Raw genomic sequence first — 14262 nt, 5'->3', positions numbered from 1 at the left:
TCATTAATTGTCTGACTCATCTTCCATTTTTCAGAATTTTTCCAAGTACAATAAATATTGCATTTGACAAAGATGATAAAAATGAAAAAAGTTTAGACTGATACAAAAAATGTAGCAGCAACTCAATAAACCTAAGAACTTTTGGGTAACATTTATGCATGCTGTCCGAATGAATGCAAAGTGAAAACTGTTGTGTCCTAAGCCTGCAAAAGCAGACTCGGGACGTTGCATTGGTCCCAGGCATTCCAAAAGCTGCCTGGGACCAAACAGAGCGGCGCTGGCCTTGTGTGCATGCGCAGGTCGCGGAAACACTCTGTTCCTATTGGTTGACACTGTCCAGGCTTCTGGCCATATAAAAAGGCCTGCATGCCTCTTGCTTTTGCTTGGTTGTTGTAGAAGGAGAATAAAGTGTTTGTTTAGCATTGCCATGTGTCTTCATCATTCGCACATGAACAAAGTATATAACACTGGCGATAAAGGTGGGATCCTTTGCAAGCTGAAACAAAAGATTTAAGGACTTACCCAGGAAGTCCTGAAGAGGGGAAGACAGCGTCTGAATCAGCGTCCCAGCCTGCCAGTACAGCATTGCTGGAGGGTGAGCTCAGCTAAAGGACCCTTTCCCCAAACAGCAGCTTGCAGAGGAAGTGAGTGGTGAAGGTCGTAAAGTTTACGATGTCGAAGATTGGCCACTTGACTGATTTCGATGTCTCCCACCCAGAGAGATGGAATTCCTAAGTAGCACGGATGGAGAACTACTTCAGAGTAAATCAGATTAGAGAAGACGGCCTGAAGGCAGCAACTCTTTTGTGTGCCTGTGGACAAGAAGCTTTTGACATTGCAGAAAATCTGGTGGCCCCTGCACCTCTGGAGTCAGTAACATATGCAGACTTGAGGAAAATGTTGAAGGAACATTTCCAGCCGAAGTTATCCATCATTGCTTGGAGGCACACGTTTGAGCAGAGAGACCAGAGGTCAGGTGAATCTGCTCCGGACTTTATTACGGCCTTAAGGCAAGCAGCCAGACATTGTGAGTTCAAGGATCTGGAAGAGAGGCTGCGAGATCATTTTGTCTGTGGCTTAAGGAGCAGCGACTTACAACAAAAGATTTTTGCAAAAGAAGATGTCTCCTTCTAAGATGGGTTGCGAGAGGTAGCAGCTGAGGAAGCAGCAGGCGGGGCTGTGAAGTCCTTGCACCTCGCCAGGAATCCTCCAGACACAGCTACTGTCCATCAAGAGGACACTCGAGAAGGATCAAAAGTGGATCCTGAAGAGGAGATCAACAGACTTCATCAGCCAGCTGAGAGGAGGCAGAAGATACTCGGGTCAAGGCCCCAGCATCTCTTCAATGCTTTGGGTGCGGAGGACACCACAAGTGAGCTGACTGCAGGTTTCGCTCCGCCATTTGCAGGGCATGTGGCAGGCAGGGCCACATTGCATCCGTCTGTTTGGGTCGCCAGAAGGTTCAACCTCGGGAAGAATTGCTTCAGAAAGGTACCAGGGTCCCCAGCCAAAACAGGGTGGGTTTCTGCGCATCACACAGGAACATTCTAAGAACAGGGACACCCAAGCCCCTTAAGAAGAAACTTTCCATTAACATAAGGTTGCAAGGGGTTCCCTTACTGATGGAGTTGGACACAGGGTCCGTGCTTTCCATTATTTCAATTAATACCTTTAAAAGGATTTGCAGCAGTAGTGGCCTTTGAGTTAAACTCAGGCCATCGAATCTATTACTCACTGATTTTCAAAATTCTATGATATGTATTACGGGGGAGGCCACCCTTAGGGTACAGTATAAGGATTTTGAAAGTTCCCTAGATGTGGTGGTTGTTGGAGGTGAACGTACGAGTCTTATTGGACTCAATTGGTTCGAGGCTCTGGGAATCCAGATAACTGGACTGCACAGCTTGCAAATGCTGGGCCTTGCAGAGGTTTGCAAGGAGTTTGCAGATGTGTTTAGTTCAGAGCTAGGATCCTACAAGGGGCCTCCCATTTCGCTATGGTTAGACCCAACCATTACGCCCATCAGGGTTAAGCCTAGGAGGGTACTGTTTGCCCTCAAAGGTAAGATTGATGCTGAACTGGACAAATTGCTCCAGCAGGGCATTCTAGAACCTGTGGATTCTAGTCCATGGGAAACCCCCATAATAACGCCTCTAAAGGCTAATGGGGACATACATATAGGTGCAGACTATTAGTGCACACTGAATAAGGCGCCGCAATAGCACGCTTATCCAGTGCCTGTAGTAAGTCACATTCTGGCCTCCCTCAAGGGGAGGTGCATTTTTGCGAAACTTGACCTGGCACAGGCCTATCAACAGCTACCTGTTGATGAGGCAGCTGCAGAGGCCCAGACTATTGTAACTCACAGGGGGCCTTCAAGGTCAAGAGACTGCAATTTGGGGTAAATGTAGCCCCTGGCATATTACAAACTGTCATCGAGAGCACACTTCGAGGTATTCCTGGGGTCCCTACTTCGATGACGTCCTCATTGCTGGGGAATCATCTCAAAACTTAGCAGAAAGATTAAGGGCTGTCTTGCTTCGTTTTCAAAAAGCAGGCCTTAAACTAAAGAAGGATAAATGTAAGATAGGAGTCACTTCTACTGACTTCTTAGGATTCAGAATTGATGTTCAAGGCATTCACCTGCTGAAACTAAATTGCAAGCTATCCAGCAGGCCCCAAGCCCTAAGTCTAAGAGTGAGATGCAAGTCTTCTTGGGGCTATTAAATTTTTACCATGCATTTCTCCCACATAAAGCTGCAGTGGCAGAGCCATTACACAGACTCTTAGACAAGTCCGTGACAAGAGCTTCAATGAGGTTAAGGCCTTGCTCACTTCTAATGCTGTTTTAGTGCATTTCAATGAGCAACTGCCTGTTTGCATCGCATGCAATCCATCTCCTTATGGAGTGGGAGCTGTACTTAGCCATCTGAAGGTTGATGGGACACAGGTCCCTGTGGCCTATTACTCAAGGACTCTGTCTTCTGCAGAGCGAAATTACGCTCAAATTGACAGAGAAGCCTTGGCCATAGTGGCTGGCATTAAGAAATTTCATGATTTTTTAAATGGCTACCATTTCATGGTCTATACTGACCATAAGCCTCTGCTGGGTTTGTTTAACACTAACAAACAGACTTCCACATATCATTTCTTCTCGTATGCTGAGATGGTCAATTTTCCTGTCAGCATATGACTACACATTAGTTCACAAACCAGGAAAAGAAATGGGTCATGCAGATGGCCTGAGCAGATTACCCCTGAACCAATTAGAGTCAGATCCTGCTCCAGCCATTAATATTCTTTCCATTTAGGAGTTGCCTGAGTCTCCCCTCAATGCTAGGGACGTGGCTGCAGAAACTGCCACTGATCACACACTTACACTTGTGCTGACATGGGTGTTGTCAGGATGGCCTGACAAGTGCCCAGATACTGAGTTCCAGAGCTTCTGGCACAAGAAGCATGAGTTTTCCACTTTCAAGGATTGCCTGTTATGGGGTAGCAGGGTAGTGATCCCAGCCTCATTGAGGTCTAGAATCTTGATCTCTCTGCATGAGAGACATCCTGGTATAGTCAGGATGAAAGCGCTTGTGCACAGCCATCTTTGGTGGCCTGGGCTCAATAAAGCCATCGAGGCCCAGATGCAGGGGTGCCAAGTGTGCCAACAGTCTTGGCCTGAAATGCCTCAGGCCCCAGTACATAGGTGGGAGGAAACTCAAACCCCATGGTCTAAGGTGCATATAGATTACTTAGCCATCTGAAGGTTGATGAGACACAGGTCCCTGTGGCCTATTACTCAAGGACTCTGTCTTCTGCAGAGCGAAATTACGCTCAAATTGACAGAGAAGCCTTGGTTCTTCCTGATTGTTGTTGATAGCCATTCCAAGTGGCTAGAGGTTATTCCTGTTTCCTCCACTACTACTGCCAGGACCACCCAGTTGTTGAGAGGAATTTTTGCATCACATAGTCTTTCAGATGTTCTGGTTTCAGATAATGGCCCTCAATTTACCTCTTCTGAGTTCCAGATTTTTCTTCAGGCCAACCTGATCCGGCATGCAACATTGGCTCCCTTCCATCCATCCTCCAACGGACTGGCAGAGAGAATGGTGCGCACCACCAAAGATGCTCTCAAGAAACTGACTTACGGTAACTGGCATCACAGGTTAGCTGATTTTCTTCGTGCACACCACACAGCCACAGGGAAGAGTCTTGCTGAACTCTGCTGGGGTCGCCGCCTCATCACTAAACTGGACAGGCTCCACCCTGACTGGGTGGCTTCACAGGTGTCACAACCACGGGCACCTAGGAGACTCCAGGTGGGTGATCCGGTTTGGGCAAGAAACTATGGGCCTGGACATCTCTGGGTCACAGCTGTGGTCTGCAAGGTCTCGGGGCCATTGTCATACGAAGTTGTCTTGGGTGACGGCCGTGTTCTTCGCAGACACATAGACCAATTGCATTGGAGATTGGACTCTCACCCTTCTGCTCCTGGCTCTGCTCGGGGGGGGAGGGAGGACCATAATATGCATCACAGTTTTCCAGGCCTAACAAGCCCTCACTAGCTGCTACTGAGGCTGTTTGGGATCCATCCCAAGGTTCCGCAAGTGCTCCAAACAGAAATTCACAGGATAGGGGGTCATCCCACACATTCATAATTACTCCAGACAGGGAGACTGACTGGGGGTATCCACACAAATCACAAGCAGCAAGAGAAAAGGAATTCCATCAGGAGCGCTTGCCTAATTCAGCAATTGCTCCCAAAAGGAAGTTACCAGCAAAGGGGGTTGCCATGGAGGTGACTCCTGACTCTGGAACCTCTGGCACGGGCTTGGGGGCCACAGAGTACTGGGGCACGTCCGCTACCCAGCCCTCTCCATCTGCTGGCCTTGGGCTCAAGGGACAGTGTTCCCAAAAGGGGTCCATTGTGGACTCAGAGACTTCCACCCCTCCAAGGTATGCTGGCATGGACTTAGAGGGTCCAGCCAGCCAGCAGCTGGGTGGGTCAACCGGGTATTTGCGGCAGCAAAGTCCTGGCCTGCCTAGTCTGGTAGGCAAGCAGGAAGGCCAGGCACCCTCACCAGGGTCACCTGGAGATTTAGGGCAGCAATGTCCTGGCCTGCCTGGTCTGGTAGATGAGCAGGTGGGCCAGGCAATCTCTCCGGGCCTTAGAAGGTCACAGCGGGCCAAGTGCCCATCCCAAAATCTGAGAGACTTTGTGAGGTTGCTGTCAAATCACGAGGGACCTGCTCATGAGGCCCCTGAATAAGGGGAGTAACTCGTGGGTAGATTATTTTGTATTATTTTTGATTTCGGATATATTTATTTGTATTAATAAATACTGAAGAGGGTTTGCCTGAGGGCAGACTCGAGATTCCACACTCTTTGCATTTGAATAATGCAACTGTATGCCACTCTTCCCAATGCACAATGTAATGTGTGTACGCGAAGTATGTTCCATCTAGGGGAGAGGGGTGTTGTGTCCTGAGCCTGCAAAAGCAGGCTCGGGATGTTTCATTGGTCCTGGGCATTCCAAAAGCTACACGGGAGCAGAAAGAGCTGCACCGGCCTTGTGTGCATGCGCAAGGCGTGGAAATGCTCTGTTCCTATTGGTTGTCACTGTCCGGGCTTCTGGCCATATAAAAAGGCCTGCATGCCTTTTGCTTTTGCTTGGTTGTTGTAGAAGGAGAATAAAGTGTTTGTTCAGCATCGCCATGTGTCTTCATCATTCGCACACGAACGAAGTATATAACAAAAACAATATGGCTCTCTGATGAGTACAATGAAGAAACTTTGTAAGAAATACAATTCATAAATATGTCTTAATTATTCTTTCTATGAAATGGCTTGTCTCATGAAAAAACAAATCTGATAGATTTTGTTGTAGCTTTTAAGCAGTTAAATGCTAGTTAAAACCTGTGAACATGTCCATATGATTTCCTTTAAGTAGTGAAGTTCTTAACGAATGGCGCCTCCTGGATTAAGGAAGATCATCCATGCAGATACACCAGGGAGGCAGCTGAAACTTTACCTAGACGCAAGTTTTTATTTTCATCTTTCTGTGTACATACTATTCTTTGAGGTAGGCCATCAAAATAAGGGGTTTATCAAAAATTGCTAGAAAACCTTATAGGATGAGCATGCTACCTCTGGCATTTACATGCCAACTCTTCTATTGGGAAAAGGCCTAAACCAGGCCTATTTTGTAACTTGTATCTTCATATGCAGTACTTAAGAAGTTGATCATATTAACCTCATTCTAAAGCCATCAGAATTATGTCAAATCCTGTTTCTTCACATGAAAAGTTATTATTCATCTATGATTGTCTGAATAAAAGAAGCAGGATTTAACAGAAGACTTAAGTGAGTGGATAGATTATAGATGTTTATAATGCAATGTGTTCTATAAAATACATAGTCTAAACATTGGAAGAAAACACTGAGCAATATTTTAAAATTTTTCTTCACCGGCTCTGTTTCTATCAAGATTTTATAACATCAGCATTTAACAATTCTAAGGATCATCTTGTGAGTTGCTGCCTTTGGGAAGAAAATTGAAAATCAAAAAGGCAAGCAAAATGAACATTCATTAAAGAAACAAAGAGATCATATTTACCTTCTATTTTATTTCATGATGGCAAAGTTAAGTAATAATAAAGTACCATGTAGTCTATCTTTTTCCTAGCAGTTTCTTTGCTTCATGATCTTTAATGCTCTTTCTCAGATAGGAAAAAAAGCAATGGAAAAATTATGGAAAATGACAAATGAGAAGGGAAAAAATCCTTAAGAAGCCATGTATGGGCCAGGGCATTTGCACAGTAAAGGTTTCATGCAGAAACACTCTTGAGAAAATTTCAAAGGATAGCTTTCAATACAGACTCTAAATGTCTTGTATAATACCCAAAGATGCTTTTTCACGAGGCAACAGGACTTTCTTATTTTTCTTTAAAGATGTTTCACTTCTTATCCAAGAAGCTTCTTCAGCTTTGACTGGATGGTGGGGAAGCTTCTTCAGTCAGAGCTGAAGAAGCTTTTTGGATGAGAAGCGAAACGTCTTAAAAAAATAATAATAAGAAAATCCAGTTGCTATGTGAAAAAGCATCTTTAGGATAACTATGACTTGGATGATATTGAATCTCCATAGACATCTTGGACAATATCTCACATAACTTCCCTGCCAATGTTGATGGAAATCCTAGTCTAACATTTGTGGAACTCACCAGACTGAGAAAGATTAGTCTTGTCAACCTTGAGAAGGCAAATTTGAACATCTGGATATTCTTTGATAATGTTTCTGAAATTTTGATACTGAATGCTGTTCACTAAAGGACTTAATCAAATTAGTAATGTATCCAAAGAAATGAATGAGAGAAATCACATATAGTCACTGGAGAGTTGTAAATGTGTACCAGTCCACAGCTAAATGTCCTAAAATGTCTGGTCTAGCTAGATATTTTATGCAAGTCAATTCTTATAAGGTTAATTGTCCATCAAAGTGAAGAACGTTCTGAAAAATTCTTAGATCAAACTGAGAATTTTTGATCATCCAGATATGAAATTACAGTTTCCTCCATTTCTCACTACTTGCCATTAACAATAGAAATGTAAATTATAGCTTGCTGATATGTAGAAGGTGACATATATTCCATAGTTGCTCTAAAGCATTGCTGACAGTAATATATGAACACAATGAACAATTATTGAAAAACTGGTCATATTTAAAGAAGTTCTGTATATGAATATTTTGTGCCTGATCAATTTCATCTTATAAAACAATTGTTAAATCCTCAGAAGTTTAATATTGGAACTTCCAAAATTTTCCAAGTATATTTGTGTTTGCACATACAGCCTATTTACAAATATACACAAATATACATTCAGTCATCTGAATACATGTAAAAATCCTGTTGTTTAGGCTTCTGTGGTGGATAATAAGAATATTTAATTTCTTCATTGTTTTTGGAATTTTCATTATCATTTAAATGTTATTTTACTGTTAACTGGGAATTAGGCAAGGCTATTATTCAGAATTGAGAATAAGGAGAAGCAAGTAAGTGTAATGAATAATTCATGACACCCAATTATATGTTACAGTTCCCATGTACTTTTAAACTTGTCTCGCTCGCCTGTCTATTGTGAAATGAAATGATGCGTAAACTCGTAAAAGTCAAGCGGCAGCGCCACACTCTTGGCAGCTGCACGCTCTGAAGTTCGCCACCTCTTTTCTGAAATGAGAATCTCGAATACCCAGTTTGGGGGTGGGTGAGATTTGTAAACCCTCTAGACTCCGCAGATCACATTGCTCTTACCAAAAGAAAAACAGAGAGAACAAAAGAATCGCTTGAAATTAAAGCGATGGGTTAGACAGTTCTATTAGCAGAAAGCGATGGTATAAAGTAGGAGAGAACAGCATTTAAGGGACCGAGTTCAGCCATTTAGCTGATGAGAGGACGAGAAGGAAAAGTTGATGGCATGTTTGGCAATAGCGCAAGCTTTTTGCGTTATTTGCGACTTTGCGCAAGGAGCACTAGGTGGCAGTCATCGTCTTCCCTTGCAAAACGAGAGCCTCTCTGGAGACTTCTGGGTGTAAGCGTGAGCATATGTGAAAGAGGGAACGAGAAAGATTTTCTGACTAGGCAAGTCGACCCCATAGCATAAACTACGGGTGGCGTTTCTCTACTCCCTCCGCATTGTAGTAGCAGTAGCAGCACCCTTTACCTATACAGTATGCAATGTCTGGGATACCTTTCTCCTTCCCCATATCCCTTTCTCCGGACAGTGGCTGCCCCCCTGGGAGAGCGCCGCCTTCCGCGTCCTGGGACCTTTCATCTGCGGAAAGTTTTATGACACTTGGTTGAATGTGCAAAGTTTTTAATTAGACTCTCCAGACAGCCCGAGGCGGCAGTAGCGCCACGAAGTCTTCTTGCCCTTCCCTCTGCTTTTTCCCCTCCCCCCTTTTGCAGCACAACAAGCCGCTCTATTCCTTTGAAGACAATGCCGACTATGTCTACGACGTCATGTGGTCTCCTGTGCACCCCGCGCTCTTCGCCTGCGTCGACGGGATGGGCCGATTGGATCTCTGGAACCTGAATAATGACACCGAGGTGAGGCGGGGAGAGGATCGGTTCTTGGGAGTGGAGGGAGCTGGCGACTTTCTTGCATATTGTTTTTTTAAAAAAAAACTTTTGCAAAGAGGGGAGAAGTGGGCTGCGTTGCCTTCCTGAAGCTAAGCCCCTCCGTGGCATGTGCTGCACATTCATTTGAGAAAAAAATGGACTTTCCGCTTTCGTTGCCTGCCCCAGATTTCCATGCCCTTAGGCTTCCAAGAAAAAGCCCAGCCGTCTTCTTCCCCGCAGGAAGTCTGTTCACTGATCTCTGTATGCAGGGTGTCTTAAATTAAACACTTATTTCACCATTCCTTTTTTTATTTCTGGCAAATGGAATAGCCTGAAAATCTACCAGAAGTGTAGGAAAGAAACCCCCCCCCCCGTTGCACACTCGCTTCTGCTGATTTGTGGAAAAACATTGCTATTGATACTCGATTATTATCACCACACGAAGCCCGGTGTGCCACGTGAAGACAGCTGTCCTCTTCTATAGAGGGGCTGGCGTCTAATGGGCGACGGTACCTACTCCTCCCACTCGACTGTGCCAGATTCCTTTAGGGAAACTTCCCATTTGTGGTGAACTACGTTTCCCTTCATTCCCAGTCAGGAAGGTTATACTGGCTCAAAATAATGGGAGATGCAGACTGGCATCTATAGCCTCACTTCTATCTGTAGACCGCAACAAAAAGTGATTCGCTTTTTGGGGATAGTGAATAACTACTTTTGTAGTGATCAGTCTACTATCAGTTTAACCATGCTTCTATATGTTATAAAGAACAATTTTTCCTTCCCACTTGGGGTCTGCAAGTTTTATGTATAAGTAGCAGGCTTAACTGGACAAGTAGCTCAAAAATGGGTTCTTACTTTTTTATCCAGAAACACGAGCAGAGATCTTCAGAGCAAGTTGATTAACTCTTATTTATTTGTTTTACATCCTAAAATTTGTGGTTGTGTTAAATGCACAATGCATTCTGACAAATTTCCTTTAATATTTTTCTACTTTACTGCAGAAGTTTATGTAGGATCATGGATAAAAAAGAAACATAGTCTCCTGTCAAGTTCTTCGTGTACATAAGTCAGTGTTTGATTCAATATATTAAGACATAACAGTTTGTTTTCACCTAATACTGTGCTATAATAATAACTCAGCCATTTTGGTTTGGAAACCATGACTCGACATTTTGGCAATAATCCAGCCAAGTATAATTATTCAAGAAACCACCCTTGCTTAACCTGGACATTCTACGTGTATTGGTAGAGTATCTTCTACAATTCTCACCACTTGGCATTCTTCACTGGGACTGCTGGGAATCTCAGTCTGCATATTTGAAGATAGTTCACTTGAAGAAGACTGCTGCGTATCATGGTTAAGCAAACCATTATTTTATGCAGTGGATGAATTCAATCCAAGACTGCATTCTGGGATATATATTTCTGAGTGACTGTGCATAACATTACACTGTAAAAAAAATTATCCCGAAAAAAGCTCCACAAAATAGTTCTGTTTAGTCCTTTCCTCACTGGGTTAGGACCATGTTCATTAATTCAGAAGGCCTGTAAGCTTGCTAAACCTGTACAAGGTTGTGTTTAAGGATAATTTGGTTGAGATCAAATCTTGTTAAAATCTCTGGAATTTATATTGGCTGTCATTTTAAATATAAGTACTGCCTGGTTCTATTTAATTATTTAGTCAATATTTAGTCCACTAAATTCAGTGGGACATCTTCCTGGATACAGATGCATGTATGTGCAGTGAATGTTGGCTATTACCACTTCTCTAGTTTTCGTACTGCAGCATTAAGCAGTAATCCTGATACGGGATAATTTTACTGTGGCTTTGTGAACCCAGCTATTGTGATTTATAAATTATAATTTATCTCATAGCATATTACATGAATCCAGCCACTCAGTAAACTAAGATAAACTATAATTTAGTGCAATGTGTGAACTTCCTCTCAGCTTCACAGTACCAGTAATATGGGGGAAATAAAAGAACATGGAAGCACTAAATCCAGGAGTAGACTGATAAAATGATGTAAATTACATCATTTTAATGGTAATATACATAAGTAGAGGAAAAATTGCTTCTAAATAAATATAGATTTACAGTGATTAATAGGGAAAATTAGCTGAGGAAAATTAATTAAAATATTGTATCTTTGTAAATGGATTATAGTATTTTTGTCTTCAACTATTTTTAAAAATTTAAAATTTTTAAATTTCCTATTTTAAAAACATGAAACATTATTTAATTTTTATCCTTCATTTTTTAATATATAAGTCAAGGCAATGAACATACCTAATACTAAGTATAGTATTTTTTCACATTATAATTTCTGTGCAAATCCTGGCTAGTATCCTTACAATTAGGTCTGATTTACATATGCAGCAGAAGGGAGCTCCATTTATGATTATAATAAACGAGTTATATTTTTTTAGTCTTCTTTTATAGAAAAACCAACTAGCAGACACACAGCTACCAGTAGTTAGTTAAGACAAGTTGGATTAGAAAGAAACACTTTTTCTCATATTTTTCTTGAAAAGGCTGCATAGGACAAAATTCTTTGCTTGCAGACTCTTAAGGGTTTTCAGTCCATACTGAATCTCTTTTTCACAATCTTTAAAAATATGACATAAGCTAGGATATTATTAGTTAATAGATAACATTCTGAAAAGTAAACCAGGATAAAGCCTCATTCATGTATGAGCCTCAAGAAACTATGTGCACATCTATCAGGCATGTACATAGGCTAATTGAAGGCAATACATTATCATTTCAATTTATTAGGGCAAGGCTTATTTGAAGCAAAAGTAAAAATAATAAAATAAATATTCTTGGGATATTCTGAGTTCATATTTAGCAAACTATTCATGCTGGTGTAAAGCATATTGTAGTTTAAGACAAATTAATGTAATTTATTCTTACACTTTAAGTTACCATTATTATTTAGTTCCTATTTATGTTCTGCTGTGCGAATCTTCTGTTTTTAAACTGAGATGTGGGTTATACACTTTCTAAATAAATATTTTGAAAGCTTTCTTTTGAAGCACACAGACTTTTCTTTGCAAGATTCTCTTGAGATTAAATTTTCAAAATATAAAAGTGAAGATTTCTATTCCAGTAGCAGCCAGAAATATAAAAAGTAGAACTATAGAGAAAATATTGTTGCCTATTTAGCATTGGAAGAGCTAAAATAGGAGATAATAAAAAGGAAGAATTTGAGAAGATACATTTGGTACATGAAAATCAATATTTTTGCTATAATTGTTTTTGCTGTTCTTTATTTAGCTCATGTTTTTTATTCTGAATTCAAAAGATGTGCAGTTCTTTCTCTTTCCCCACTGTGAAATAAGAGTGCATATTCTTTATTTTTACAGAAATAGTCTCTTGAATCTTTTATTCCCCCTTTTTTTTGCAAGAACATGCTTGCAATTCAGCAACAATGCCACAACCAAGGTTTGAACTTGAGTTCTGATAACTATTACCTCATACAAACTAACACATGCATTTTTGAAGTGATTGTTAATTGAAATTCTGACACAACTGTAAGATAATAATAAGGTAATGCAGAATAAAACAACGAGGCCTATAAAGCAACTATATAAAAGCAATGATGATAATTCATTTCACTTTTGTAGCTGCAGAAGAATAGCTGAATAGCAAGAACAGAAAATTCAGAGTATGCATTGGTACGATACATGCGTGAGGCAGCAACAAGGCAAGACAAAATTTAATGAATCGGGTGGTATGTGAAGGGCAGATAAGTGAATTTGTGTACTTGTGGAGATATAGCACAGAATGAACTCAGCAAATATAGCAAAAGCAATATGTTAATTATTTTCTTTTTCACTTTTTATTTAGTCTTTCATATCATTGTAATGCATTTCATAGCAGAAAGAAAATACACATTTTTTTTACTTATTTGGCTGTAACTCATGTAAGACAGGTAAGGAAGGACAAATCCTGAAAACTGGATTGTCAACTAGAGACTGTAGGTCTTTTGAAGTGCTCTTAGCAGGAAGTTTCAGAGGCAGCTTAATTATAAAGTAGCTGAATAGGGAGGATTTTTTCTCCTTCAGTTTTTACTTTGAGGTAAAGGGACAATTTGGAAGAGGGAGCACATCTTTACAGATGTATTGTTAGGAGATTTAACTGTCAATATTCTAAAAATTCTTAAGAGCCAATCTTGCTGCTTTTAAAATGAATGGGAAGAAATTCGTCCCCTTTTCAAGTGACACAACAAGTCTTCTTTACATAGGGATGTTGAAATTGTTCTTTGATCAGGGCAAAGGAGTTTGTGAAATTAACAAGAATATAGCCATAGAATTTACTTTAATCTCATTTGTTTAATTTGGACTGCTAGTGTATGTTAGATGAAGAAATATCAGGATTTTTTTCCTCTTTTTTTCCGTTAGGACACCAGCAGGAATAAATTCAATACAAGCATGTTGCCAGTAAAAACTAATCAGAGACCTACAGTAGCAACCAAGGAGAAAATGCTTTAACAACTGAAAGCAATTTTCCTTTTGATCCTTTGCCTGGCAATTTAAAACTACAAAACAATGGTTTTATTTCCTGAGAAGTATTGGGCCACAATCCAGGCAGAGTTAAGCGCATTGGGTATCACTTTCAGAGATAAAGCAAAGCCAGTCCTAAACTTAGATCACTCCCAATAAAATTAAAGAAAACAGCACCTTAGTTTGAATCATTCCCTTAGCTTTAATAACTTAGTTTTTAGTTCTACATATCTATAATTACAGAAAAATATCATTTGTTACTAGACAAGAAGGATTTATCTTAGACTAATAACATGGTTGCAACATTACAGTTTTATTAGACTAAGCTGTTTAATAAACAGGCAAAATTATTGTTAGGTAAGTTGGTTAGCATTATAATTTTGTGATAAAAATGCGGGGTCTTAGACGTTTTAAAACTGATATTATGATTTTCAAATTTCCAGTTTAAATCATTGTGAATTTTGAAAATCTTAGCACTAGTCTTGCACATCAGTCCCAATGATTTAAACTGAACTTGTTTTTCCACAAGTTTGGGATCAAGTTATTGATAAGCTGAATATTTTGATGCAACTCAATTGCAGCCAAGAGTGATGGCGATATATAACTTGTAAGGTGCCACATTGTGTGTTTTTATTGTGACAGA

The 14262-nt window shown here is 40.7% G+C and overlaps 1 protein-coding gene across 9 annotated transcripts in view; it reads left to right on the top strand.

Annotated features, from left to right (window-relative positions):
- The window catches only part of DYNC1I1 (dynein cytoplasmic 1 intermediate chain 1), a 252049-nt gene that overhangs the window by 199180 nt on the left and 38607 nt on the right, over nt 1-14262 (top strand). For 8 of the 9 annotated variants that reach the window (XM_039341469.1, XM_039341465.1, XM_039341467.1 and 5 more), the window contains one exon: nt 8958-9098. In XM_039341469.1, coding sequence (XP_039197403.1) covers nt 8958-9098 — 141 coding nt within the window. Of the gene's footprint in view, nt 1-8957; nt 9099-14262 lie in introns of those variants that run through there. The other variant, XR_005556459.1, reaches the window with a different exon arrangement.

The sequence above is a fragment of the Crotalus tigris genome, unplaced genomic scaffold (assembly GCF_016545835.1).
Source record: "Crotalus tigris isolate CLP2741 ecotype Arizona unplaced genomic scaffold, ASM1654583v1 scf7180000017765.3138416, whole genome shotgun sequence".
NCBI lineage: Eukaryota > Metazoa > Chordata > Lepidosauria > Squamata > Viperidae > Crotalus > Crotalus tigris.
The sequence above is the reverse complement of the archived record's forward strand: the minus strand, read 5'-3'. Positions and strand labels throughout refer to the sequence as shown.